A 22,471-nucleotide genomic window follows, 5' to 3' on the forward strand; every position below is an offset into this window, starting at 1 on the left:
ATGAAAATAAGTAATTTCTAATTTAATGATTAGAATGAAAAGTCATGCTAATATAGTTTATTTCAAAGGATCTTTCGTCTGGTATTTACATTTCATGTTCAAATTGTATTTTCTTCCTTACAGTGTATCATTGTCAATTATTGGAATGCCTCATGAAATATAAACAAGAAGTCTGGAAAGTAAGTTTGGGGCCACATTAAACTCATAGTCACAAATTTAATTTATATAATATAGTAACAATTGTTTGCATTTTAAAACTATTGTTTAGGTCAAATTTGTTGATGTCTTACTATTTTGGCATGTTAGAACTTACAATTCTTTCCTTACTGGTTAATTATTTATCATTTAGAGCAGAAATGATACTTGAAGAACACAGTGGCTTGACAGAAAAAAATAATTGGATATATCTTATTCTTGGAATTTAGCAAACTATTTTATGTGACAGTTTTATTTAATTTGAAAGGATGCTTGGGAAACTTTCTTCTTTCAAATAGATGTGAATTTTTAAGAAATATGTTTTAGGGAAATGTTTTTAAAAATGCAACGTTTGGCAAACCGGCTTACTGCTCTTCTGAAATCTTTCTTTCATATTATTCTGAGCAGAGAAGACTTTGTTAAGAGATAGTGTATATTTGAATACTACCCGGGGGGTGGGTGGTGGTGGCTTATTTACAGGGCCCATAAAAATACTTTAATATTATAATATGATTTAATCTGAAAAGCCCACCTGGATAACGAAATTCCAGGGACGTTAACCACCTCAATCCCTCCATTAGAATTTTCACTGCTTTGGTAACATTAAATGAGCTAGCTTTATTTTTATTTGCTGATGTTAGTGAAAATATGCCTCCTGTCTCCTCCAGGATCTTTTGTATGTGATAGCCTATGGGCCTTCACAAGTGAAACCTCCAGCTGTGCAAATGCTGTTCCATTACTGGCCCAATTTAAAACCTCCTGGGGCAATAAGCGAGTACAGGGGCCTGCAGTACACAGGTAAGAGGAGAACAGCTCTGTGATGCCCCACCTGCATTTCTCCTGTGCCACATTTGCCTCACTTGTATTTTTTAATCTTGCTGGATTATATTTACTGTGCCTTTAGACATTGTTATAAATCCTCTCGGAAACTAGATGGCATACAAATAAATTAAAATTAATTTCAAAAGCTTTTATGACATCGTAGCAAATTGTGTTACGTTCTGGTCCCGTCTGCCATACACCTGGCCTGTGGTCTTAACATGGCTAATGTTGATCCCAGCAAAGATGTGAGCGGTTAGTACTGCTGCAGATTTGCTCAGATTTAGCAAAATCCCAAGTGGCTAATTCTGCTCTGGTGAGAAGACTTGGAGCGCTTTCAACATTATCAGTGCAGGCACTAAGTAAGAATTAAATGACCCTGAAAGCCTAGTTGGACATGAAGAGTCAACCATTGGTGAATATTGGTATAATTAATAACCAACAAGTAAACACTGAGTTTATTGTAAAGACATATATTTGCCAAAAACCAAACTAGCCCCTATGTCGTTTATGTTTATATGTTATAAAATTGAAGAAGCAGTCTATGGCTGATGGAGTGTCTGATGCCCCTGAGTACCCTCTCTGCCCAGCTAACCGTGTACATGGTTTTCTGAAAACGAAAGAAGTGGATATTTTGGCATAGCTTTTCTTCAAGGTATTGTGGGACTGTATACTGATGTTCTGAGAATGTTCTTCTTTCTTGGCATCACTCATCTTTCCAAAGATGATTTGAGGTGGTTCAAAGGGGATTTAACTTTACTCAGGTGTCTGTTTTATGTTCCTGATTAAAGCCAAGTGTTAGAGATATTGATGGTCCTTTGTGGGCCTATTCTAAACTCAGAACAAGTAATATTGGCCTTAGTGGTAACGATAGTATTAATTGAAATGATGAAGGTAGATAGTATAGATAGCAAGTAAATTTAAAAAAATGGAAATTAGTATCACTGATGTTTTATATCATTGATAGTGAGAATGTTTAAGTGTTGCTGAGTGGACAATTTGAGTGTAAAAGCAAGAAGTTGGAAGCACTAACAAAATAAAAGGTGAAATGACTGAAATATTTGACACCAATTCCTTCTCAGTAGATCCCTGAAATAAGCATTTATGTTATGCATGAATGGGTGACTAGTATCAAATGAAATTTATTTATTTGGTGACTATTTGAAGAGTACTGTATGAGAGAGGCAGTATGTGCCAGGCACTACCCTTTCTGTTGATGATAGAAGAACTGACACAAAACTACACCTCATGGAGCTTAATGCAGCCTAGTTAGGGAAATTCATTCATTTACTCAACAAATATTTATGGGGCATCTACTGTTAGCCAGATATTATTCTAGGCCCTGGTGCTACAGTCATTAAAAACAAAAAACAGGCTAAAACATTGGTGCGAACATTCCAGTTGTGGGGGAAAGACCAGGAAACCACCTTACAGTGTAGTAAGCACTAAGGTAGAGCAGACACAGAGAGCTGTGGAAACACACAGGGAGGGCCTTTGAACTCACCCTGATGATGGGCAAATTTGGGGGGGGGTTAAGTTGTCAAGGAAGGTTCTCAAGTGTGTGACATGTAAGCTGATACCTGGCAGATATGCACACGATAGAGTTATAAGGGGAGTGAATCACGAATGGATAAAATGGTGAGTTTGAGGCAGAAGGAGCATCATGGGTTCAGACTTGGAGGCCAAAGAGAGCATGATCATATTTAGGAACTGGAACAAGTCATATGCAGCCAGATAATGGAAGGACAGGAGCAGAATAACCAGAGGGAAGCAGAAAGCCTGATAGGGCCTGTGAAAGAGTCTGGATTTTATCCTAGCAGCAAAGCGAAACCATGGACAGGTTTTAAGTGGAGAAACCACATGATGAAATTTGCCTGTTCAGAGCATCCAAGAAGCCCGGCAAACTGACAGCTACTTGCATTTACCCCTGTGACCATACCCTCTTGGAAGGGCCAGCCAGACCTGTCTCACCAAAATAGCTCAGCCTATGCTCACTGAAATCAGAGAGACTCTCTCATCTTCTCTTGGCTTATCTGAACAAGAAGTCTCTGTCTACAGGCATTCATTCTTCAGTCCCTTCTTGTACTCATACCTCCACACACTTCCATCCTTGCAGTGTGTCATTATGTACCTGCCACCTGCCAGCCTCTGTCCAAGGTCTTGGGAAGCAGCTCTCTGGGAACTCCCATGCTAGTGGATCATGGCATTCTGTGCAGAAAACGAGATCATGGAAAAAATTAATTATTTTTGTCAGTGTATTACTATTTATCTAGCACGGGCTGTTTGTCAGATGTTGGTGTATCTGCTAAGTATCTCATTTAATATTTTAGCTTTCTCCTAACTGAGCAGAATTTGTGGACCAAGCACCATATTGGGTTTCATAGGCATTTTTTCTCAGTTAATTCTCACAAAAATCTTGAGAGGTACGTTTTCTTATTTCAATGCCACAGATGAAGAATGGGAGAGAGAGTTTAAGTAACATCACGAAATTCACACAAATAATAAGGGAGCACAGCCTGAACTTGATCCTACATCATCTTAATTAAAAACCTACATTTTTCTATGTTGGAGAGGGTGTGGAGAAAAGGGAACTCTCCTGCACTGTTGGTGGGAATGTAAGTTGGTACAGCCGCTATGGAAAACTATTTGGAGGTTCCTTAAAAAACTACAAATAGAACTACCATATGATCCAGTAATCCCACTACTGGGCATATACCCAAAGAAAACCATAATCTCAAAAGAAACTTGTACCATAATGTTTATTGCAGCACTCTTTACAGTAGCCAGGACATGGAAGCAACCTAAATGCCCATCAACAAATGAATGGATACAGAAGATGTGGCATATATATACAATGGAATATTACTCAGCTATAAAAAGGGATGAGATGGAGCTATATGCAATGAGGTGGATAGAACTACAATCTGTCATACATAGTGAAGTAAGTCAGAAAGAGAAGGACAAATATTGTATGCTAACTCACATATATGGAATCTAAAAATGGTACTGATGAACTCAGTGACAAGAATAAGGATGCAGATACAGAGAATGGACTGGAAAACTCGAGGTATGGGAGGGGGCGGGGGGTGAAGGGGAAGCTGAGATGAAGCGAGAGAGTAGCACAGACATATATATACTACCAACTGTAAAATAGTCAGTGGGAAGTTGTTGTATAACAAAGGGAGTCCAACTCGAGGATGGAAGATGCCTTAGAGGACTGGGGCAGGGAGGGTGGGGGGGACTCGAGGGGGGGGAGTCAAGGAAGGGAGGGAATACGGGGATATGTGTATAAAAACAGATGATTGAACCTGATGTACCCCCCAAAAAAAAAAAAAAAAAAAAACCCTACATTTTTCTGTTCAATTCAGTTCTGTAATTAAATTTTAGCTGGAGCACTAGAAATTTTCTGCAATGCTTCTTGCAATGAAATATGCATTAAAAGGTACCATCAGTATTTAGATGGCATTATAACCCGAAATATTCTCAATAATAAAACTTATGTGGAGATAGAATTTTATGGACTTGGAAGCTCAAATGGGGCCAGCAACACTGTATGTTTTCCCAGTGATTTATTTCCTTTTTAAAAAGTAAATTTTTTTTTTTTATAAAAGAAAAACTTGCTTTTAGAAAAATTATGGTAATATGAAAGAAAGAAAAACATACTACCCAGAAATGACTGGGTAACATTTTGGTATATTTCCTTCCAGTTTTTTTAATGCTCATTTTAAAATAAAATAGAGATATGTAATGATACAAAGTTACCTCCCCCCCTTTCATTATGACATTTTTCAAATACAGAAAAGTTTAAAGAATAATACTGTGAATGCACACATAGCCACCTAGATTTAATAATTGTTAGTAATTCACCATAATTTTAACTATACACATATGTACTTTATTATTTTTAAAGCATAATAACATGAGAATATATACAGCTCATATGAAGAAGATCAAATACTGCGGATTTGGTAATCAAATTCTTTGAGTTTGTTAGTGTTTATCAACAACAAAACCTACCCCAGTTATTTTAGTCATTAAATACAAGTCTTAGAGATGCAAAAATTACAGATTTCTTGGCAATGGAAGATTGTTCTCTAAAGCTCTGTTTCTGTGGGGGAGAAAGAAATTATTTATCAATTTTCTTGCTACAGTGTGCCCTCTAGTACATAATTTAGTCTTTGTTAGCAAAGATGAACCCAAGTTCATCCCGTGTAGTTCCCATCTGAATTATGGGACAAAAAATGTGGCACAAGATGTGCATTTCCAAGACCGAGACTGTGGCAAAAGTAGATAGAGAGTAACTAAAGATAGCACGACAAGGTTACACGTTGGTCTGGTTTACCAAACGTCTAAACCTATACTAGTACAGCTGAATTCTTAAATTGTATACAAATTAAAAGTGCAAGAAAGCCTACCAGTCCTTTTATGTCATATCTTCCCCCTCACTGAGTTGTTATTTATCTTTTTATTATTTTGATTTTTATCTCCACATAATTAAAAATGTTTTCAGCCATTTTATTGGTGCATTATAGACATGCTAAAAAACAGATTTTAAGTGTATGTGGAGCACCTCCCACCGTGTTTACTACCATGTTACCTCCTCCCTCCGACCCACAGGTAACCACTAGCCTGACTTCCAACATCAGAGATTTTTCCTGCCTAGTTTTAAATTTTACATAAATGGAATCACACATTATTTGTGTACGTGTGTGTGTGATTTGTCTGTGGGTTGAGCATAACTGTGCTTTGTTCATTTTTATTGCTATATATATATTTTTTACCAAGTGTATGTGCCACAGTTTATGTACCCATGTTACTGTTAATGGACATTTGGGTTGGTCCCACTTTTTTGGCTCTTACAAATAATGTGGCCGTGGGCATCCTCCCACACATCTTTTGCTGTACACATGCACGCATTTCTGTGAGACACATGCACATATTTCTGTGAGATACATGCACACATTTCTGTGAGATACATGCCTAGGGTGGAATTACTGGATCAGAGAGTATGTATCCATCCAGTTTTAATGGATAATGGCAAACAGTTTTCCAAAAGGGTTGTACTAATTTGCACTACCATTAGTAGTGTATGAGTTCTTTTTGTCTGTATTTCACATTTTGAGCAGTATGTAATTTTACTTGTTTTCAAAAATTTAGTCATTTGCACGGATTTGTAGAAGTATCTTATTTTGGTAATAATTTGCATTTCTCTGATTACTAATGAAGTTGAGCACTTTTTCATATGGTTATTGACCATTTGGATAGCTTCTTTATATAATCTTCGTCAGTTATATGTGTTGCAAATATATTTTACTTTTTCTCTCTTTTAATGATGACTGAGGGTCTTATTTTAATGTAATCAAATTAGCAATCTTTTTTGTTATGTAAAGTGCTTTTTATATCCTAAGAAAATCTTTCCCTGGTCCAAAATTATGACAACATTCTCTGTTATCGTCTAGAATATTTGTTTTTTACATTTTACATTTAGATGTATCTGGGATTAATTTTCCTGTGTGGTGTGAGTTAAGGGTCAATTTTTTCTCTCTTATGGATAGCCAGTCGACTCAACATCATTTATTGAAAATATTGTCCTTTTCTTACTGCTCTGTAGTACCATTTTTGTCATAAATCTGGTGTCTATTTGAGGGTGGCTCTGTTTCTGGATTCTTTATTTAGTTCTATTTGTGTATTTTTCCTTTCTGCAAGTACTACACTGTCTGAATTAATGTAGCTTAATAATGAAATTTTATATCCTTCAGTGCAAGTTTTTCCACCCTATTGTAATTATTGATCTCTTCTTTATCTCTGCTGCTTTCTCTTCTTCCTCTTCTTTCTTCTTCTCTTCCTTCTTTTTTTCCTCTTTCAAGGTTATTCCTAGCTATTTGCTAAGTTAAAGAGTTTGTCAAGTTAAACACATATAAACACAGACCTGAACAACTAGGATTTGATTGATAATTGCCTTGATCAGTTAGGGTAACTGACATCTTTGTAATATTGAATCTTCCAATCTATCAATCTATGTACATAGTATCTGTCTTCATTTATTTAGGCTTTCTTTGGTTTCCCTCAATGCTGCTTTGTAGTTTTCCGTGTAGATGTTTTGCCTATGTCTCATGTAGTGTGTCCCTAGGTGTTTGTTTTTTTGATATTGTCAATGATATATCTTTTAGAAGCTATATTTTTAACTTTGTTTGCTAGTATATAAACATGCAGTTAATTCCAGTGTATTGATCTTGTATCCAGCAACCTTGATAAATCATTTTCTAATTCTAATAATGTATTCATGGTTTTGTTTTTAAAAAATTTTTCTTGTGTGCAATTATATTATTGTTGGATGATGACAGTTTAATGTCTCCTTTTCAGTCCTTAAGCCTTTTATGTCTCTTGCCTTGTTGTGTGGGCTAAAACTTTCTTTGCTATGCTGAGTTCTAAGTTTCTTCATGGTTTCTTTTTTGACCCATGGGTCATTTAGAAGGATGATGATTAATTTCTAATCATATAGGGATTTTTGTAGTGAGGTTTTGTATTGATTTATAGCTTGATTCCTCTATAGTCAGACAACATACTCTGTATTATTTCATTCCTCTGACAATTTTAAATAGTTTCTTTAGGGCTGAGCTTATGGTTATTTTTGTAAACATTCCTGTGTACTTAAAAAGAACTTGTATTTGGCAGTTGTTTGATACTGTGTTCTATATAAATAGGTCAATTAAATAAAATTTGTTAATTGTGTAGTTCAAATATTCTATATCCTTAATGCATTTTTGTATATTTCTTCCATCAGTTACCAAGAGTAGAAGGTTAAACTCTCCCACTGATGATTGTGGATTTGTGTATTCCTCCTTGTAGTTCTGTCAATATTTGCTGTATTAATTTGGAGGTTGCATTATTAGGTGGGGACAACTTTAGAATACAGTATTTTCCTAGTGAATTGAAACTTTTACCATTATGAAACGCATGCCTTTATTTCTAGTAATGCTTTTTTTGTATTAAAATCTCCTTTGTACTATTCTAATATAGCTATACCAGCTTTCATGAGTGTTTGTGTAGAATCACTTTTCCCACCCTTTTGGTTTCAACTTCTTAATATTTTTATATTTGTTTCAAGTGTGTCTTGTAAGTGGTATATAGTTCTGCTTCTTAAACTCAGTTTTCATGAACTTTGCCTTTTAATTGAAGCACTTATTCCATATATATTTAATGTAATTACTAGGATATTTGATTTTAAATCCACCATTTTCTATTTCTCCTGCCTTTTGTGTTCTCTTTTTTCTCTCTTTTTGCCTCTTTTGTACTAATTGAGTATATTTAGATATTTCATCTTTGCCCTGGTGAGTTATTCAGTCTTCTGTGTTCTTTTACACATTACCCTAGAGATTACAGTAGACCCCCCCCCCCACATCCATGGTTTTGCTTTCCACGGTTTTGGGTACCCCTGGTCAACTACAGTCTGAAAATATTAAATGGAAAATTTCAGAAACAATTCATAAGTGTAAAATTGTGTGCTGTGCTGAATGATGTGATGATGAAGTCTCACACCCTCCCGCGGTGTCCCATCTGGGATCCCCAACTATAGACATCACATGGCTCTGACATCCGATCATCAACATCATCATGGCTGGATGATTCAGGATCACCCCAGCAGAAGATCCATCTTCTGATGTATTGTCAGAAGGTCAACAGTAGTCTAACACTACAACACAATTCCTAGGTCATTCATCTCACTTCATCTCATCATGTAGGCATTTTATCTCGCATTATCTTAAGAAGAAGGGTGAGTACAGTACAATAAGATATTTTGAGAGGGAGAGACCACATTCACATAACTTTTATTACAGTATATTGTTATTATTGTTCTACTTTATTAGTTATTGTTGTCAATCTCTTATTGTGCCTAATTTATAAATTAAACTTTATCACAGATATATCTGTATTGGAAAATCATATTATATACAGGGTTCAGTAGTATCCATGGTTTCAGGCATCCACTGGGGGTTTTGGAACTTATCCCCCATAGATAAGGGGGGATTACTATATACCATGCATTTTTGACTTAGTGTCCAGTATAAAATAGTACTTTTACCTTTTTCTGTAAAATGGCAGCGTATTTTAACTTCTTTTACCTCCTCCTGACCTCCATGCTATACTTTTATGTTCTTTCTATTTTTATTAATTACACAAAACATAATTATTATTGTTCTTTGGAGTCAGTATTCATTAGATTTTTTTCTTGCTCTTTTCCCATTTTATATCTGTAAGCTCCCATCTAGGATTTAATTTTTTTCCTTAGTAATATCCTTTTATATTTCCTTTAGTCCCATTCTACTGAGGATATATTTTCTCAGTTAGTGTTTGTCTGAAAATGTCTTTATTTTGGCTTGACTTCTTTTTTTTTTTTAAATTTTGTATCCTACTTTTTTCACTTATTTATATTTTGTGAGCATTTTCTACACCATTTATTCTTTTTTTAAAAAAATTATTTATTTATTTTATTGGCTGTGTTGGGTCTTTTTTGCTGTGCACAGGCTTTCTTTAGTTGCAGTGAGTGGGGGCTACTCTTCGTTGTGGTGTGGGGGCTTCTCACTGTCGTGGCTTCTCTTGTTGTGGAGCACGGGCTCTAGGCATGTGGGCTTCAGTAGTTGCAGCATATGGCTCAATAGTTGTGGCTCACGGGTTCTAAAGCGCAGGCTCAATAGTTGTGGCGCACAGGCTTAGTTGCTCCATGGCATGTAAGATCTTCCTGGAGCAGGGATTGAACCCATGTCCCCTGCATTGGCAGGCGGATTCTTAACCACTGCGCCACCTAGGAAGCCCTTTGGCTTGATTTCTTAAAGATATCTTCTCAGGGTATAAAATTCTAGATTGTCACTCATTTTCTTTCAGTACTTTGAAGATATTTAATGATCTTTTTGTTTTCATTGTTTCTGTTGAGCTGTCAGTTTTTGCTCTTTTTTAAAATTGGAGTATAGTTGATTTATGATACTGTTTCAGTTTCAGGTGTACAGCAAAGTGATTCAGTTTCATATATATGTATATGCATACATATACATATACTTTTTCTGGTTCTTTTCTATTATAGGTTATTACAAGATAGTGAATACAGTCACCTGTGCTGTACAGTAAATCCTTGTTGTTTATCCATTTTGTGTATAGTAGTGTGTATCTGTTAATCCCATCCTGCTAATTTATCCCTCCCCCACTTTTCCCCTTTGGTAATCGTAAGTTTGTTTCCTTCCTGTGGGTCTGTTTCTGTTTTGTAAATATGTTCATTTATAGTTTTTTAGATTCCACGTGTGATATATAAGATTTGTCCTCCTCTGACTTACTTCACTTAGTATGATCATCTCTAGGTCCATCCGTGTTGCTGAAAATGGCACTATTTCATTCTTTTTTATGACTGATATTCCATTGTATAAATATACCACATCTTTAGCCATTATTCTGTTGTTGGATGCTTAGTTTGCCTCCATTGGCTACTATAAATAGTGCTGCTACGAACATTGGTGTACATGTATCTTTCCAAATTAAAGTTTTTGTTTTTTTCTGGGTATATGCCCAGAAGTGGGATTGCTGGATCATGTGGTAACTCTATTTAGTTTTTTAAGGAACCTCCATACTGTTTTCCATAGTGGCTGTACCAATTTACATTCCTACCAACAGTGTAGGAGGGTTCCCTTTTCTTCACACTCTCTCTGGTATTTTTTATCTGTAGACTTTTTGATGGTGGCCATTCTGACCAGTGTGAGGTGATGCTTCATTGTAGTTTTGACTTGCGTTTCTCTAATTTTAGCAATGTTGAGCATCTTTTCATGTGCCTGTTGGTCATCTGTATGTCTTCTTTGGAGAAATGTCTGTTTACGTCTTCTGTCCATTTTTTGATTGGGTTGTTTGTTTTTTTTTGTTACTGAGCTGTATGAGCTGTTTGCTTAATATTTTGTTTAATGTTTTGGAAATTAAGCCCTTGTCATTTGCTTCATTTGCAAATAATTTCTCCCATTCTGTAGATTCTCTTTTCATTTTCTTTATGGTTTCTTTTATTGTGCAAAAGCTTATAAATTTGATTAGGTTCCAATTGTTTTTCTTTTCTTTCCTTTCTTTTGCCTTGAAAGACTGATCTAAGAAAATATTGCTGTGATTTGTGTCAGAGAATGTTTTGCCTATGTTCTCTTCAGGAGTTTTATGGTGTCATGTCTTATATTTAAGTCTTTAAGCCATTTTGAGTTTATTTTTTTGTATGGTGTGAGGGAGTGTTCTAACTTCATTGATTTACATGTGGTTGTTCAGGTTTCCCAACATCACTTGCTGAAGAGACTGTTTTTTCTCCATTGTATGTTCTTGCCTCCTTTGTAGAAGATTAATTGACTGTAGGTGTGTGGACTTATTTCCAGGCTCTCTATTCTGTTCCAGTGACCTGTATGTCTGTTTTTGTGCCAACACCATGCTGTTTTGATTACTGTAGCTTTGGGGTATTGTCTGAAATCTGGAATGGGTATGCCTCCAGCTTTGTTATTTTTTCCTCAGGATTGCTTTGGCAATTCTGGCCTCCTGTAGTTCTGTGTAAATTTTAGGATTATTTGTTCTAGTTCTGTGAAAAATGTCATGGATAATTTGACAGAGTTCACATTAAATCTGTAAATTGCTTTGGGTCTATGGCCATTTTAACTATATTAATTCTTTCAATCCAAGAGCATAGGATCTTCCCATTTCCTTGAATCATCTTCAGTTTCCTTTATTACTGTTTTATAGCTCTCAGTGTATAAGTCTTAAAGCTGCTAGGTTAGGTTTATTCCTAGGGTTTTTTGTTTTTGTTTTTTTTGATGTGATTTAAATGGGATTTTTTAAAACTTTCTCTTTCTGATACTTCATTGTTAAAGAAAAGCGACAGATTTCTGTATATTAATCTTGTATTCTCCTACCTCGCTGAATTCATTTATCAGTTCTAATAGTTTTTGCATTGAATCTTTAGGCTTTTCTATATAGAGTATCATGTCATGTGCATATAATGACAATTTTACTCCTTCCCTTCTGATTTGGATACATTTTATTCCTTTGTCTTGTCAGAGTGCTGTGGCTAGGACTTCCAATACTGTGTTGAATAAAAGTGGTGAGAGTGGGCATCCTTGTTCTAGAATTTAGTGAGAAGTCTTTTAGCTTTTCACTATTGAGTATTTATGTTGGCTATGGATTTGTCATAAATGGCTTTTATTATGTTGAAATATGCTCCCTGTATACTTATTTTGGGGAGAGTTTTTATCATAAATGGAAGTTGAATTTTTTATCAAATGCATTTTCTGCATCTATTGAGATGATCATATGGTTTTTGTCTTTTGTTGATGTGGTGTATCGCATTGATTGATTTGCATATGTTGAACCATCCTTGAGATCCTGGAATGAATCCAACTTGATCATGTTGTATGATCCTTTTTATGTGTTCTTGGATTCAGTTTGCTAATATTTTGTTGAGGATTTTTGCATCTATATTCATCAAAGGTATTGGCCTGTAATTTTCTGTTTTGGTAGTGTCTTCGTCTGTTTTGGTATCAAGGTGATGGTGGCTTCATAGAGTGACTTTGGGGTGTTCCTGCCTCTTTAGTCTTTTGGGAGAGTTTAAGAAGGCTAGGTATAAGTTCTTCTTTACATGTTTTATGGAATTCCCCAATGAAGCCATCTGGTCCTGGACTTTTGTTTGCAGGGATTTAAAAAAAAAAATACAGATTCTATTTTATTTCTCATGATCAGTCTACTCAAATTACCTGTTTCTTCTTGATTCAGTTTTGGCAGGCTGTATTTTTCTAGAAACTTGTCCATTTCTCCTAGGTTGTCTATTTTATTGGCATATAACTGTTCTTTTTCTTGTGACTTTTTTTTTTTTTTTTCGGTATTTCTGTGGTATTGGTTGTTATTTCTCCTCTTTCATTTCTTATTCTGTTTATTCAGGTCCTCTGTCTTTTCTTCTTGGTGAACCTGGCCAGAGGTTTGTTGATTTTGTTTACATTTTCAAAACACTAGCTCTTGGTTTTGTTGATTTTTTTCTATTTTTAAAAAAAATCTCTATTTTATTTATTTCCTCTCTGATCTTTATTATTTCCTTCCTTCTGCTGACTTTAGGTTTTGCTTGTTCTTCTTTTCCTATTGTAATTTTTTTAGGTGGTGGGTTAGGTTGTTTATCTGGGATTTTTCTTGTTTTTTGAGGAAGGCCTGTAGTGCTATAAAATTCCCTCTTAGGACTGGTTTTGCTGCATCCCACAGATTTTTTTTTTTAAGTTTTTTTTTTTCTTTTTTTTTTGGCACACGGGCTTAGTTGCTCCGCGGCATGTGGGATCTTCCTGGAGCTGGGATCGAACCCGTGACCTCTGCATTGGCAGGCGGATTCTTAACCACTGCGCCACCTAGGAAGCCCTTTTTTTTTTAAGTTTTATATTTATTTTTTTGACTTAAAAATTTTATTGAAGTGTAGTTGATGTATAATGTTGTATTAACTTATGCTGTACAGCAAAGTGATTCAGTTATACACACATATATTCTCTTTTTGCATCCCAAAGATTTTGTATGGTTGTCTCTTCATTGTGATTTGTCTCAAGGTGTTTTTTTATTTCCTCTTTGATTTCATTGTTAACCCATTGGTTTTTTAGTAGCAGGTTATTTAGTCTCCATGTAATCATTTTTTTTTCTCTCATTTCCCTCTCTGTGGTTGATTTCTAGTTTCATGCCAAGTTGTTGCTCTTTTGAAGATTAAACTGCCTTTTTTTTCTTTTGAAAACTGTTTTTTTTCTATTTGATTGAAAATTTTTTCCAGTTTTATTGAGAAATAATTAACATACATCACAGTATAAATTTAAGGTGTACAGCATGATGGTTTGATTTACATATATTGTAAAATGATTATTGCTGTAAGTTTAACTAACATCCATCATCTCATATATCAACTCAAAGAAAAGAAAAAAAATTTTTCTCCTTGTGATGAGAACTCAGGATTTACTCTCTTAACAACTTTCTTATATATCATAGAGCAGTGTTAACTATAATCATCATGTTGTACCTTACATCCTTAGTACTTATTTACCTTATACCTGGAAATTTGTACTCACAACTTCTTTATCCATTTATCCATTGATGGACATGTAGGTTGCTTCCATGTCGTGGCTATTGTAATAATGCTGTTGTGAACATGGAGGTGCAGATATCTTTTCAAGTTAGTATTTTTGTTTCCTTTGGATATATTTCCAGAAGTGGAAATGGTAGTTCTATTTTTAAGTTTTTGGGTATTCCTTTTACTGTTCTCCATAGTTTTTGTACTAATTTACAATAGTGCGCAAGGATTCCCTTTTCACTATATCCGTGCCAGCATTTGTTATCTCTTGTCTTTTTGATGATGGTCATTCTAACAGCTGTGAGGTAGTATCTTATTGTGGTTTTAATATGCATTTCCCTAATGACTAGTGATGTTGAGCATCTTTTCATATACCTATTGGTCTTTTGTATATCTTCTTTGGAAAAATATCTATTTAGGTCCTTTGCCCATTTTTATTTATTTATTTTGTATAATGAAAAAATTTTATTGGAGTTTAGTTAGTTTCTACTGTACATCAATGTGAATCAGCTGTACGTATACATATATCCCCTCTTTTTTTGATTTCCTTCCCATTTAGGTCACCAGAGAGCATTGAGTAGCGTTCCCTGTGCTATACAGTAGGTTCTCATTGGTAATCTATTTTATACATAGTATCAACAGTGTATATATGTCAATCCCAATTTTCCAATTCATCCCGCCCCTCTCCCCTTCCCCCTTGGTATCCATATGTTTATTCTCTATGTGTGTGTCTCTATTTCTGCTTTGTAAAAAAGATTGTCTATACCATTTTTTTCAGATTCCACATGTATGCGTTAATATACAATATTTGTTTTTCCCTTTCTGACTTACTTCACTCTGTGTGACAGTCTCTAGGTCCATCCACATCTCTACAAATTACCCAACTATTTTTAAATTGTTGTCTTCTTTTTTGCTATTGAGTTGTGTGAGTTCTTGATATATTTTTGATATTACCCCCTTATCAGGTATATGGTTTACAAATATTCTTGTTCCATAGGTTGTTTTTCACTTTGTTGAAGGTTTCTTTTGCTGTGCAGAAGCTTTTTAGTTTGGTGCAGTTCCACTTGTTTATTTTTGATTTTGTTGCTTATGCTTTAGGTGTCATATCCAAGAAATGATTACCAAACCCATGTCAGTGATCTTTATTCCTATGTTTTCTTCTAGGATTTTCATGGTTTCAGATCTTACATTTAAGTCTTTAATCCATTTCGAGTTAATTTTTTGTGAGGAGGGGTCCAGTTTCATTCTTTTACATGTGAATATCTACTTATCCTAGCACCATTTATTGAAGAAACTGTCTTTTCTCCATTGAGTACTCTTGGCTCCCTTGTCAAATATTAATTGATCATATATATGCTTTGGTTTATTTCTGGGCTCTCAATTCTGTTGCATTGGTTGTATGTCTGTTTCTATGCCAGTACCATACTATAACTTCATAGTATAGCTTGAAATCAGGAAATGTGATGCCTCCTGCTTTGTTCTTTTTCAGGATTTCTTTGGCTATTTGAGGTCTTTTGTGGTTCCATATAAATTTTAGGAATTTTTTTTACACCCATAAAACATGCCATTGTAATATTGATAGGATTTGCATTGAATCTATAGATGCCTTTTGGTAGTATTGAAATTTTAAGAATATTAATTCTTCCAGTTTATTAACATGGGATGCCTTTCCATTTATTTGTATCTTCTTTGATTTTTTTCATCAGTGTTGTTTAGTTTTCATACTAGAGATCTTTCACCTCCTTGGTTAAGTTTATTCCTAAGTATTTTATAGTTTTTGATGCTATCGTAAATGCAATTGATTTTTTTGTTTCTTTTTCATAAAATGCATTCTTAGTGTATAGAAATGCTACTGATTTTTTAAAAAAATATTTATTTATTGGCTGTGTTGGGTCTCAGTTGTGGCATGTGGGATCTTCTGCTGCAGCGCATAGGCATCTCTCTAGTTGTGGCATGCGGGCTTAGTTGCCCTGTGGCATGTGGATCTTAGTTGACTGACCAGGGATCAAACTGGCATGCCATGCGTTGCAAGACAGATTCTCAACCACTGGACCACCAGGGAAGTCCCGAAATGCTACTGATTTTTGTATCTTAATTTTGTATGCTGCAACTTTACTGAATTCATTGATCTAACAGTTTTCTTGTTGAGTCTTTAAGATTTTATATATATATACATATATATATATACATATTTAAATATATATAAATATGTATATATATATATATATAATAATGTCATCTGCTTATAGAGACAAGTTTACATCTTCCTTTCCAATTCTCATACCTTTTATTTCTTTTTCTTGCCTGATTTCTCTAGCTGGGATTTTCAGTTCTATGTTGAATAGGAGTGTTGAGAGTGGGTACTTTGTCTTGTTCATGGTCTTAGAGGGAAAGCTTTCAACCTTTCAACACTGAGTATGATGTTAGTGGTGGGCTTGTCATATATGGTCTTTATTATGTTGAGATATTTTCCTTTTATGCCCTAATTTGTTGAGTTTTTATCATGAATTTTGAATTTTGTCATATGCTTTTTCTGCATCTGTTGAAGTAATCATATGATTCTTTTCTTTCATTCTACTAATGTAATGTATCATATTTATTGATTTGTGTATGTTGAACCATTTTTGCATTCCAGGGATAAATCCTGCTTGACCATTGTGGATTGTCCTTTTCAAGTGCTGCTGAATTCGGTTTGGTAGTATTTTATTGAGGGTATTTGTATCTATATTCATCAGGGATCTTGCCCTTCAGTTTTTTCAATAGTGACCTATCTGTGGTCTCCTGAATTTCTGGTGTGTTCATCCAAGTTCCTCACTTTGGCTACATTGGAAATACAGTGCATGTCTATCACTATGTGACCTCTAAAATCTCTGTTCAGCTTTCAACCATCAAGTATGTGTTCTCTGCTAGTCCTTGTAGAGTTTTGCTGTGAGCCCATGCAGTTTAGGATTAGGCCAAGGACTTGAGGAGCATCCTTACACAGATTTACAGGACCTCTTCTCTGGTACTCCCTGCTGTTCTCACTTTACTCACAAATTCCAGTTGCCTTAGCAATTCTTCATCCTGATGTTTCCTCTAGCCAAGGAAAATGTTAATTACTTATTGGGCTTCACTTCTCTTTGCTGCAATTTGAAAGCTTCCCAGTCAGAAAACCAAGGTGAATGTAGAACTTAATTTGTGTGCTCCTCCCTTTTCAAAGTATTGCAACCTTGTGTTAAAATCTATGCCAATGTCAGACACAAGTTGCTTTATGTGTTTTGGCCAGTTGAAGGATAAAAGTCCAATACATTCTTAAAATATCATGGCTGTAACTGGGAGTTCCCTTATTTCTTCAACAATGGCTTATACCATATTCTCATCCTTCTTTCTGAAATTCCAGTGACATATATGTTAGATCTTTTCTCCCATGTCTTCTATGAATGCTGTTTTTGTATTCTCCTCTCCCATTTCATCTTTCTATGCTTCATTCTGAATCTTTTTGTCTGACTTTTATTCCTCAGTATTAATTGTTTAGCTTCCAAAATATATTCTTAATTTTGTTAATTGTATTTTTAAGTTCTAGAATTTCCGTTTGGTGCTTTAAAAATTCCGAAGCGAGAGAGTAGCACAGACATATATATACTACCAACTGTAAAATAGATAGTCAGTGGGAAGTTGTTGTATAACAAAGGGAGTCCAACTCGAGGATGGAAGATGCCTTAGAGGACTGGGGCAGGGAGGGTGGGGGGGACTCGAGGTGGGGGAGTCAAGGAAGGGAGGGAATACGGGGTATGTGTATTAAAACAGATGATTGAACTTGGTGTACCCCCCCAAAAAAAAAATTCCAGCTATCTGATTATATTCTCTAACTTGTCTTCTACTTTATAGAATATATTAAGCATAGTTATTTTAAAATCTTTTTCTGATCACTGAATATTCCGGATCTCTGGAGATTCTGATTCTATTGTCATTTCTTTTATTTTCTTATCTTCTTATTTGTATTTTAAAAAAATAGTTGTGTGCAAGATATTAGGTAGAAAAACTAGAGTTAATTTGAGGTTTAGGATTAAGTTATATTTCTTCAGAAAGTATTTGTGTTTGCTTCTGGCAGGAGGCTGTAGACATTGGTAACCCAGATCACTTTCATGCAGCTCAGAAAAAAAAATCTATGGCCAGTTCTTGAGATGATTTGAAGCTGGTCTTCAGTCCCTGTGAGGGTTGGTCTATTTCTGGTTCCCCTTTACGCCTAGGGTGTGACCTTTTGGGACCTCTGCCCTCAGCCCAGGGAGATTTTTAGGTTTCCCATTCCTTGGTAGTTGCCCAATTCTAAATTTAGTTCCCCTATTTCAGAGAGTCTGTTGAAATATGCTCATCTTGTGGAATTGGCAGAGAGAGAAATAGGCAAAGGAGGAAGAGTGCCCTCAAATGCCAGGCCTGCCTTTTGGCAATCCCTTCTTCTTTTGGATCATGGCCCCATAATTCTTCCATACAGTTCTCTGGGTTTTTGTTTTGTTTTTTCATTAAATGTCCAGTTTTCTAATTGTTCTCATTAGGAGAATTGGCTTGAATTTATTTGTCTATCATTTCTGGAGAAATGGAACCCAGACCTTTTTTTCCTGTAATATTTTCAACGGTGGAATGTAGGTCATATACATTTTCGAGGTCAGGCATATTTAAGAATGTCTTTCTATTTCTTCACATGTGAAAGAAACCTGTGCTTCACTGTGAAAAATATGTAAAAATTGCCTCAGTTTTCTGGCATTTCAGAGTTATAGAAGACAAATCTTAGACCAGTGATTTTTATCTGTTATAGGAGTTACTTTTGTTGTTCTTAATTCTTGGTGCCTTGTCTGTTTATTTAAAAAAAAAACCTTTCCTTAAATATTTCTATGTAAGTATCTTTTCATTAATTTTTGCCTATAATGTGAAGAACATTTTCAATCTGCAAATTCAGGTCCTTTTTCAGGAAATTTTTCATTAATGAAACTTTAAATTATTGGCTTTTTCAAATTGTCTTGGTTTATTCCTCAGGAACACCTATAATTCGTAGGTCAGATTTTCATTTTCTGTGCTGTGTAGCTATTATAGCTACTATTTCCCATATACTTATCTTTTCCTCTATATTCTTGGCTTTTCAGGTTGGTTTACTTTATAACTTACTTGATGTTTTCCCCAAATCAGCTCTATTTATTGCATTGAATGAGGGTCTCTAATTTTGCTCTTTCATTTTTAGTTTAATTACACTTATCTCTTATCTAAATCTATTTTTATCTCATTCTGTTAATGTCCTGTGTCACCCTGAATTTCTATGACTTTCTGCTCCGGTTTTTATAGAGGTCTTATGTTCTTGCATCATGTTGCAGATGCCACACACCACACTTCCCTAAAATCTTTTGGTTCATTGACTAGATAATTTTCAGACAAATATTTTCTCTCAGGTTTCAGTATACTATTTCCTTTCCTTTGAAGTATACATTTTGTTAGTCCATTTTTTAAAAAAAATCAATTTTATTGAGGTAAAATTTTCAAGCAATAAAATGACCCTTTTTAAGCATAGTTTGATAACTTTTAACAAACATATCCACTAATGTAACCAAAGCTGTAATCAACATACAGAACATTTCTATCACCCCACAAATATCTCCTACTTTTATTTTCAGTTAGTCCACCATAGGCAACCACTGATCTGCTTTTTGTCATTATAGACTAGTTTTGCCTGTCCTAGAATTTCATATGAATGGAATCATATAGTATGTACTATTTTTGTGTCTGCTTATTTCACTCAGCATAATTTTTAAAAGTTTATCCATGTTGGTATATCAGTAGTTCATTTTTTAAGATGTTGAGTAGTAATGCATTATATGCCTGTATCACAGTTTATCCATTCACTTCTCGATGCACATTTTTACCTATCATGAGTAAGGCTATAAACACTCATATAAAAGTGTTTTTATGAAGATATACATTTATTTCTCTTGATTAATACCTGGCAATGAAAATCCTGGATTATATGGTAAGTGTAAGTTTAATTTGATAAGAAATGTCCAAACAGTTCTTCAAAAGTGGTTGTAGCATTTTATACTCCCTCCAGAAGTATATGAGAGTTCCAGTTCTATGTTATTATCAACACTTGGGATTGTTGGTCTTTTTAATGTTAGACGTTCTGATGGCCAGGTAGTAGTATCACATTGTGGTTTAGTTTGCATTTCTCTGATGACTAGTGATAATGCACATCTTTACAGGTGCTTCTTGGCCATTTGTATGTATATATTTTTTGAAGTTCTCAATGAAATCTTTTGTTCGCTTTTAAATTGGGTTGCTTGTCTATTATACGTTCAAAATAGAAGACTTATTTCAGATATGTGTATTGTGAATATGTTCTTTCAATCGGGGGATTTCCTTTTCAGGTATTTCAAAGAGCAACATTTTCAAATCTTGATAAATTTCAACTTATCGATTTTTTTTCTCTTTTATGGTTCTTTCTTTCACCTCCCCTCAGGTTATGAGGAAATTCTCCTGTGTGTTATTCTAGAAGTTTATAGTTTAAGCTTTTACATTTAAGTATATGATCCATTTGGAATTAATTTTTGTATGTGGTGAGACATAAGGGTTGACTTTTTCCCATAAGGATATCCAATTGTTCCAGTTCAATTTGTTGAAAAAAATTACTCTTTCCACATTGAATTACCTGGACTCTTTTGTTGAAAACCAATTGACCACATATTGACCGTCTATTTCTAGACCCTATATTTTATTTTATTATCTATCCTCACATCAATATCGCAGTCTCGGTTACTATAGTTTTATAGTAAATCTTGAAATTATGTACTGTAAATCCTCCAGATTTGTTCCTTTTCAAAATTGTTGGACTGTTTTAGGACCTTTGCATTTTCATAGACATGTTAGTATCAGCTTGTCAGTTTCTGCAAAACAATCTGCTTGCATTTTGACTGGAATTACACTGAATATGTAGTTTAATCTGGAAGAGAATTGACATCCTGAGAAAAGACTCAGTATTGAGTCTTCTGATCCATAAATGTGGCATTTCTAGCCATTTATTTAGGTTGCCTTTAATTTCTCTCAGTGATAGTTGCTCGTTTTCAGTGTATAGGTCCTGTAGATATTTTGTTAAAGGTATTCCTAAATATTTTTTTATGGGTTTGGGTGCTATTGTAAATAGTTTTAAAATGTAATATTCTACTTGTTTATTGCCATTATATACAGATATAATTGATTTTTGTATATTGACTTTATATCCTGCAACCTTGCTGAATTCACTCATTAATTTTTGTAGCTTATTTGTAAGTTTATTAAGATTTTCTGTATACATGATTATGCTTTCTTTCAAATAAAGATAATTAAAACTTTTTTCTTCTAATTTGTATGTTTGTCTGTCAGCCTACTTGCCTGCCTGCCTGCCGCTCTCTCTTTCTCTCTTCCTTCCTCCCTTTCATTCTTCCCTCCTTCCTTTCTTTTCTTTTTCTCATTGAACTGGCTCATATCTCCAGTTCAGTATTGAATAGAAGTGCTGAGAGTGGCTATCTTTGTTTTTTCCCTTCATCTGCAGGGGGAGAGTGTTCGGATGTTCCCCATTAAACATGATGTTAGCTGTAAGTTTTTCACAGACGCTTTTTATCGTATCGAGGAAAGTCCTCATCTATTCTTGGTTTGCTGACAGTTTTTGTCATGGGTGAATGTCAGTTTTGGTCAAATGTGTTTTCTCCTATTAGATGATCACATGACTTCCCCCCTTAATTCTGTTAATATGGTGAATTACATTGATTTACTTTACAATGTTAAACTAACCTTGCATTCTGGGGATAAATTCCACATTGTCAGCTCTATTATATTGCCAGATTCATTTTGCAAATTTTTTGTTAAGTGTTCTTACTTCTGCATTTATAAGGGATATTGATCTAATTTTCTTTTATAGTAATGTTTTCATCTGGCTTTGTTTACAGAGTAATGCTGGCTTCATATAATGAGTTGGGAAGTGTTTCCTTCTCTTCTATTTTCTGAAAGAGTTTATGTAGGATTTGTATTTTTTATTCCTTTAATAGTTAACAGCAAATCCATCTGGTAAATCCGTCTGGTCTTGGGGGTTTCTTTGTGGGGAGGTTTTACATTATTAATTCAATTTAATAGTTATGGGGCATTTAACTGTCTACTTTTGGGTTGAATTTTGTAATTTTGTAACTATTTTTTTTGATGAATGTGGGCATTTCATGCAACTTATCCAATTTATTGGCATGTCCGTAGTATCTACAATGATGTCCTACCTTTCGTTCCTGATACTGATAATTTGCTTTTTCTCTATTTTTTTTATTCATCAGGCTATGTAGGAGATTATCAATTTTATTAAACTTTCCAAAAAAACTGCATTTGGTT

General features: G+C 34.6%; 1 protein-coding gene across 3 annotated transcripts in view; it reads left to right on the top strand.

Annotated features, from left to right (window-relative positions):
• The window catches only part of UNC79 (unc-79 homolog, NALCN channel complex subunit), a 201,067-nt gene that overhangs the window by 17,947 nt on the left and 160,649 nt on the right, over positions 1–22,471 (top strand). For all 3 annotated transcript variants that reach the window (XM_057732406.1, XM_057732407.1, XM_057732408.1), the window contains 2 exons: positions 124–179; positions 864–993. In XM_057732406.1, the coding sequence (XP_057588389.1) occupies positions 124–179; positions 864–993 (186 nt within the window). The remainder of the gene's footprint in view (positions 1–123; positions 180–863; positions 994–22,471) is intronic.

The sequence above is a fragment of the Hippopotamus amphibius genome, chromosome 4 (assembly GCF_030028045.1).
Source record: "Hippopotamus amphibius kiboko isolate mHipAmp2 chromosome 4, mHipAmp2.hap2, whole genome shotgun sequence".
In the NCBI taxonomy this organism is placed as follows: Eukaryota; Metazoa; Chordata; class Mammalia; order Artiodactyla; family Hippopotamidae; genus Hippopotamus; species Hippopotamus amphibius.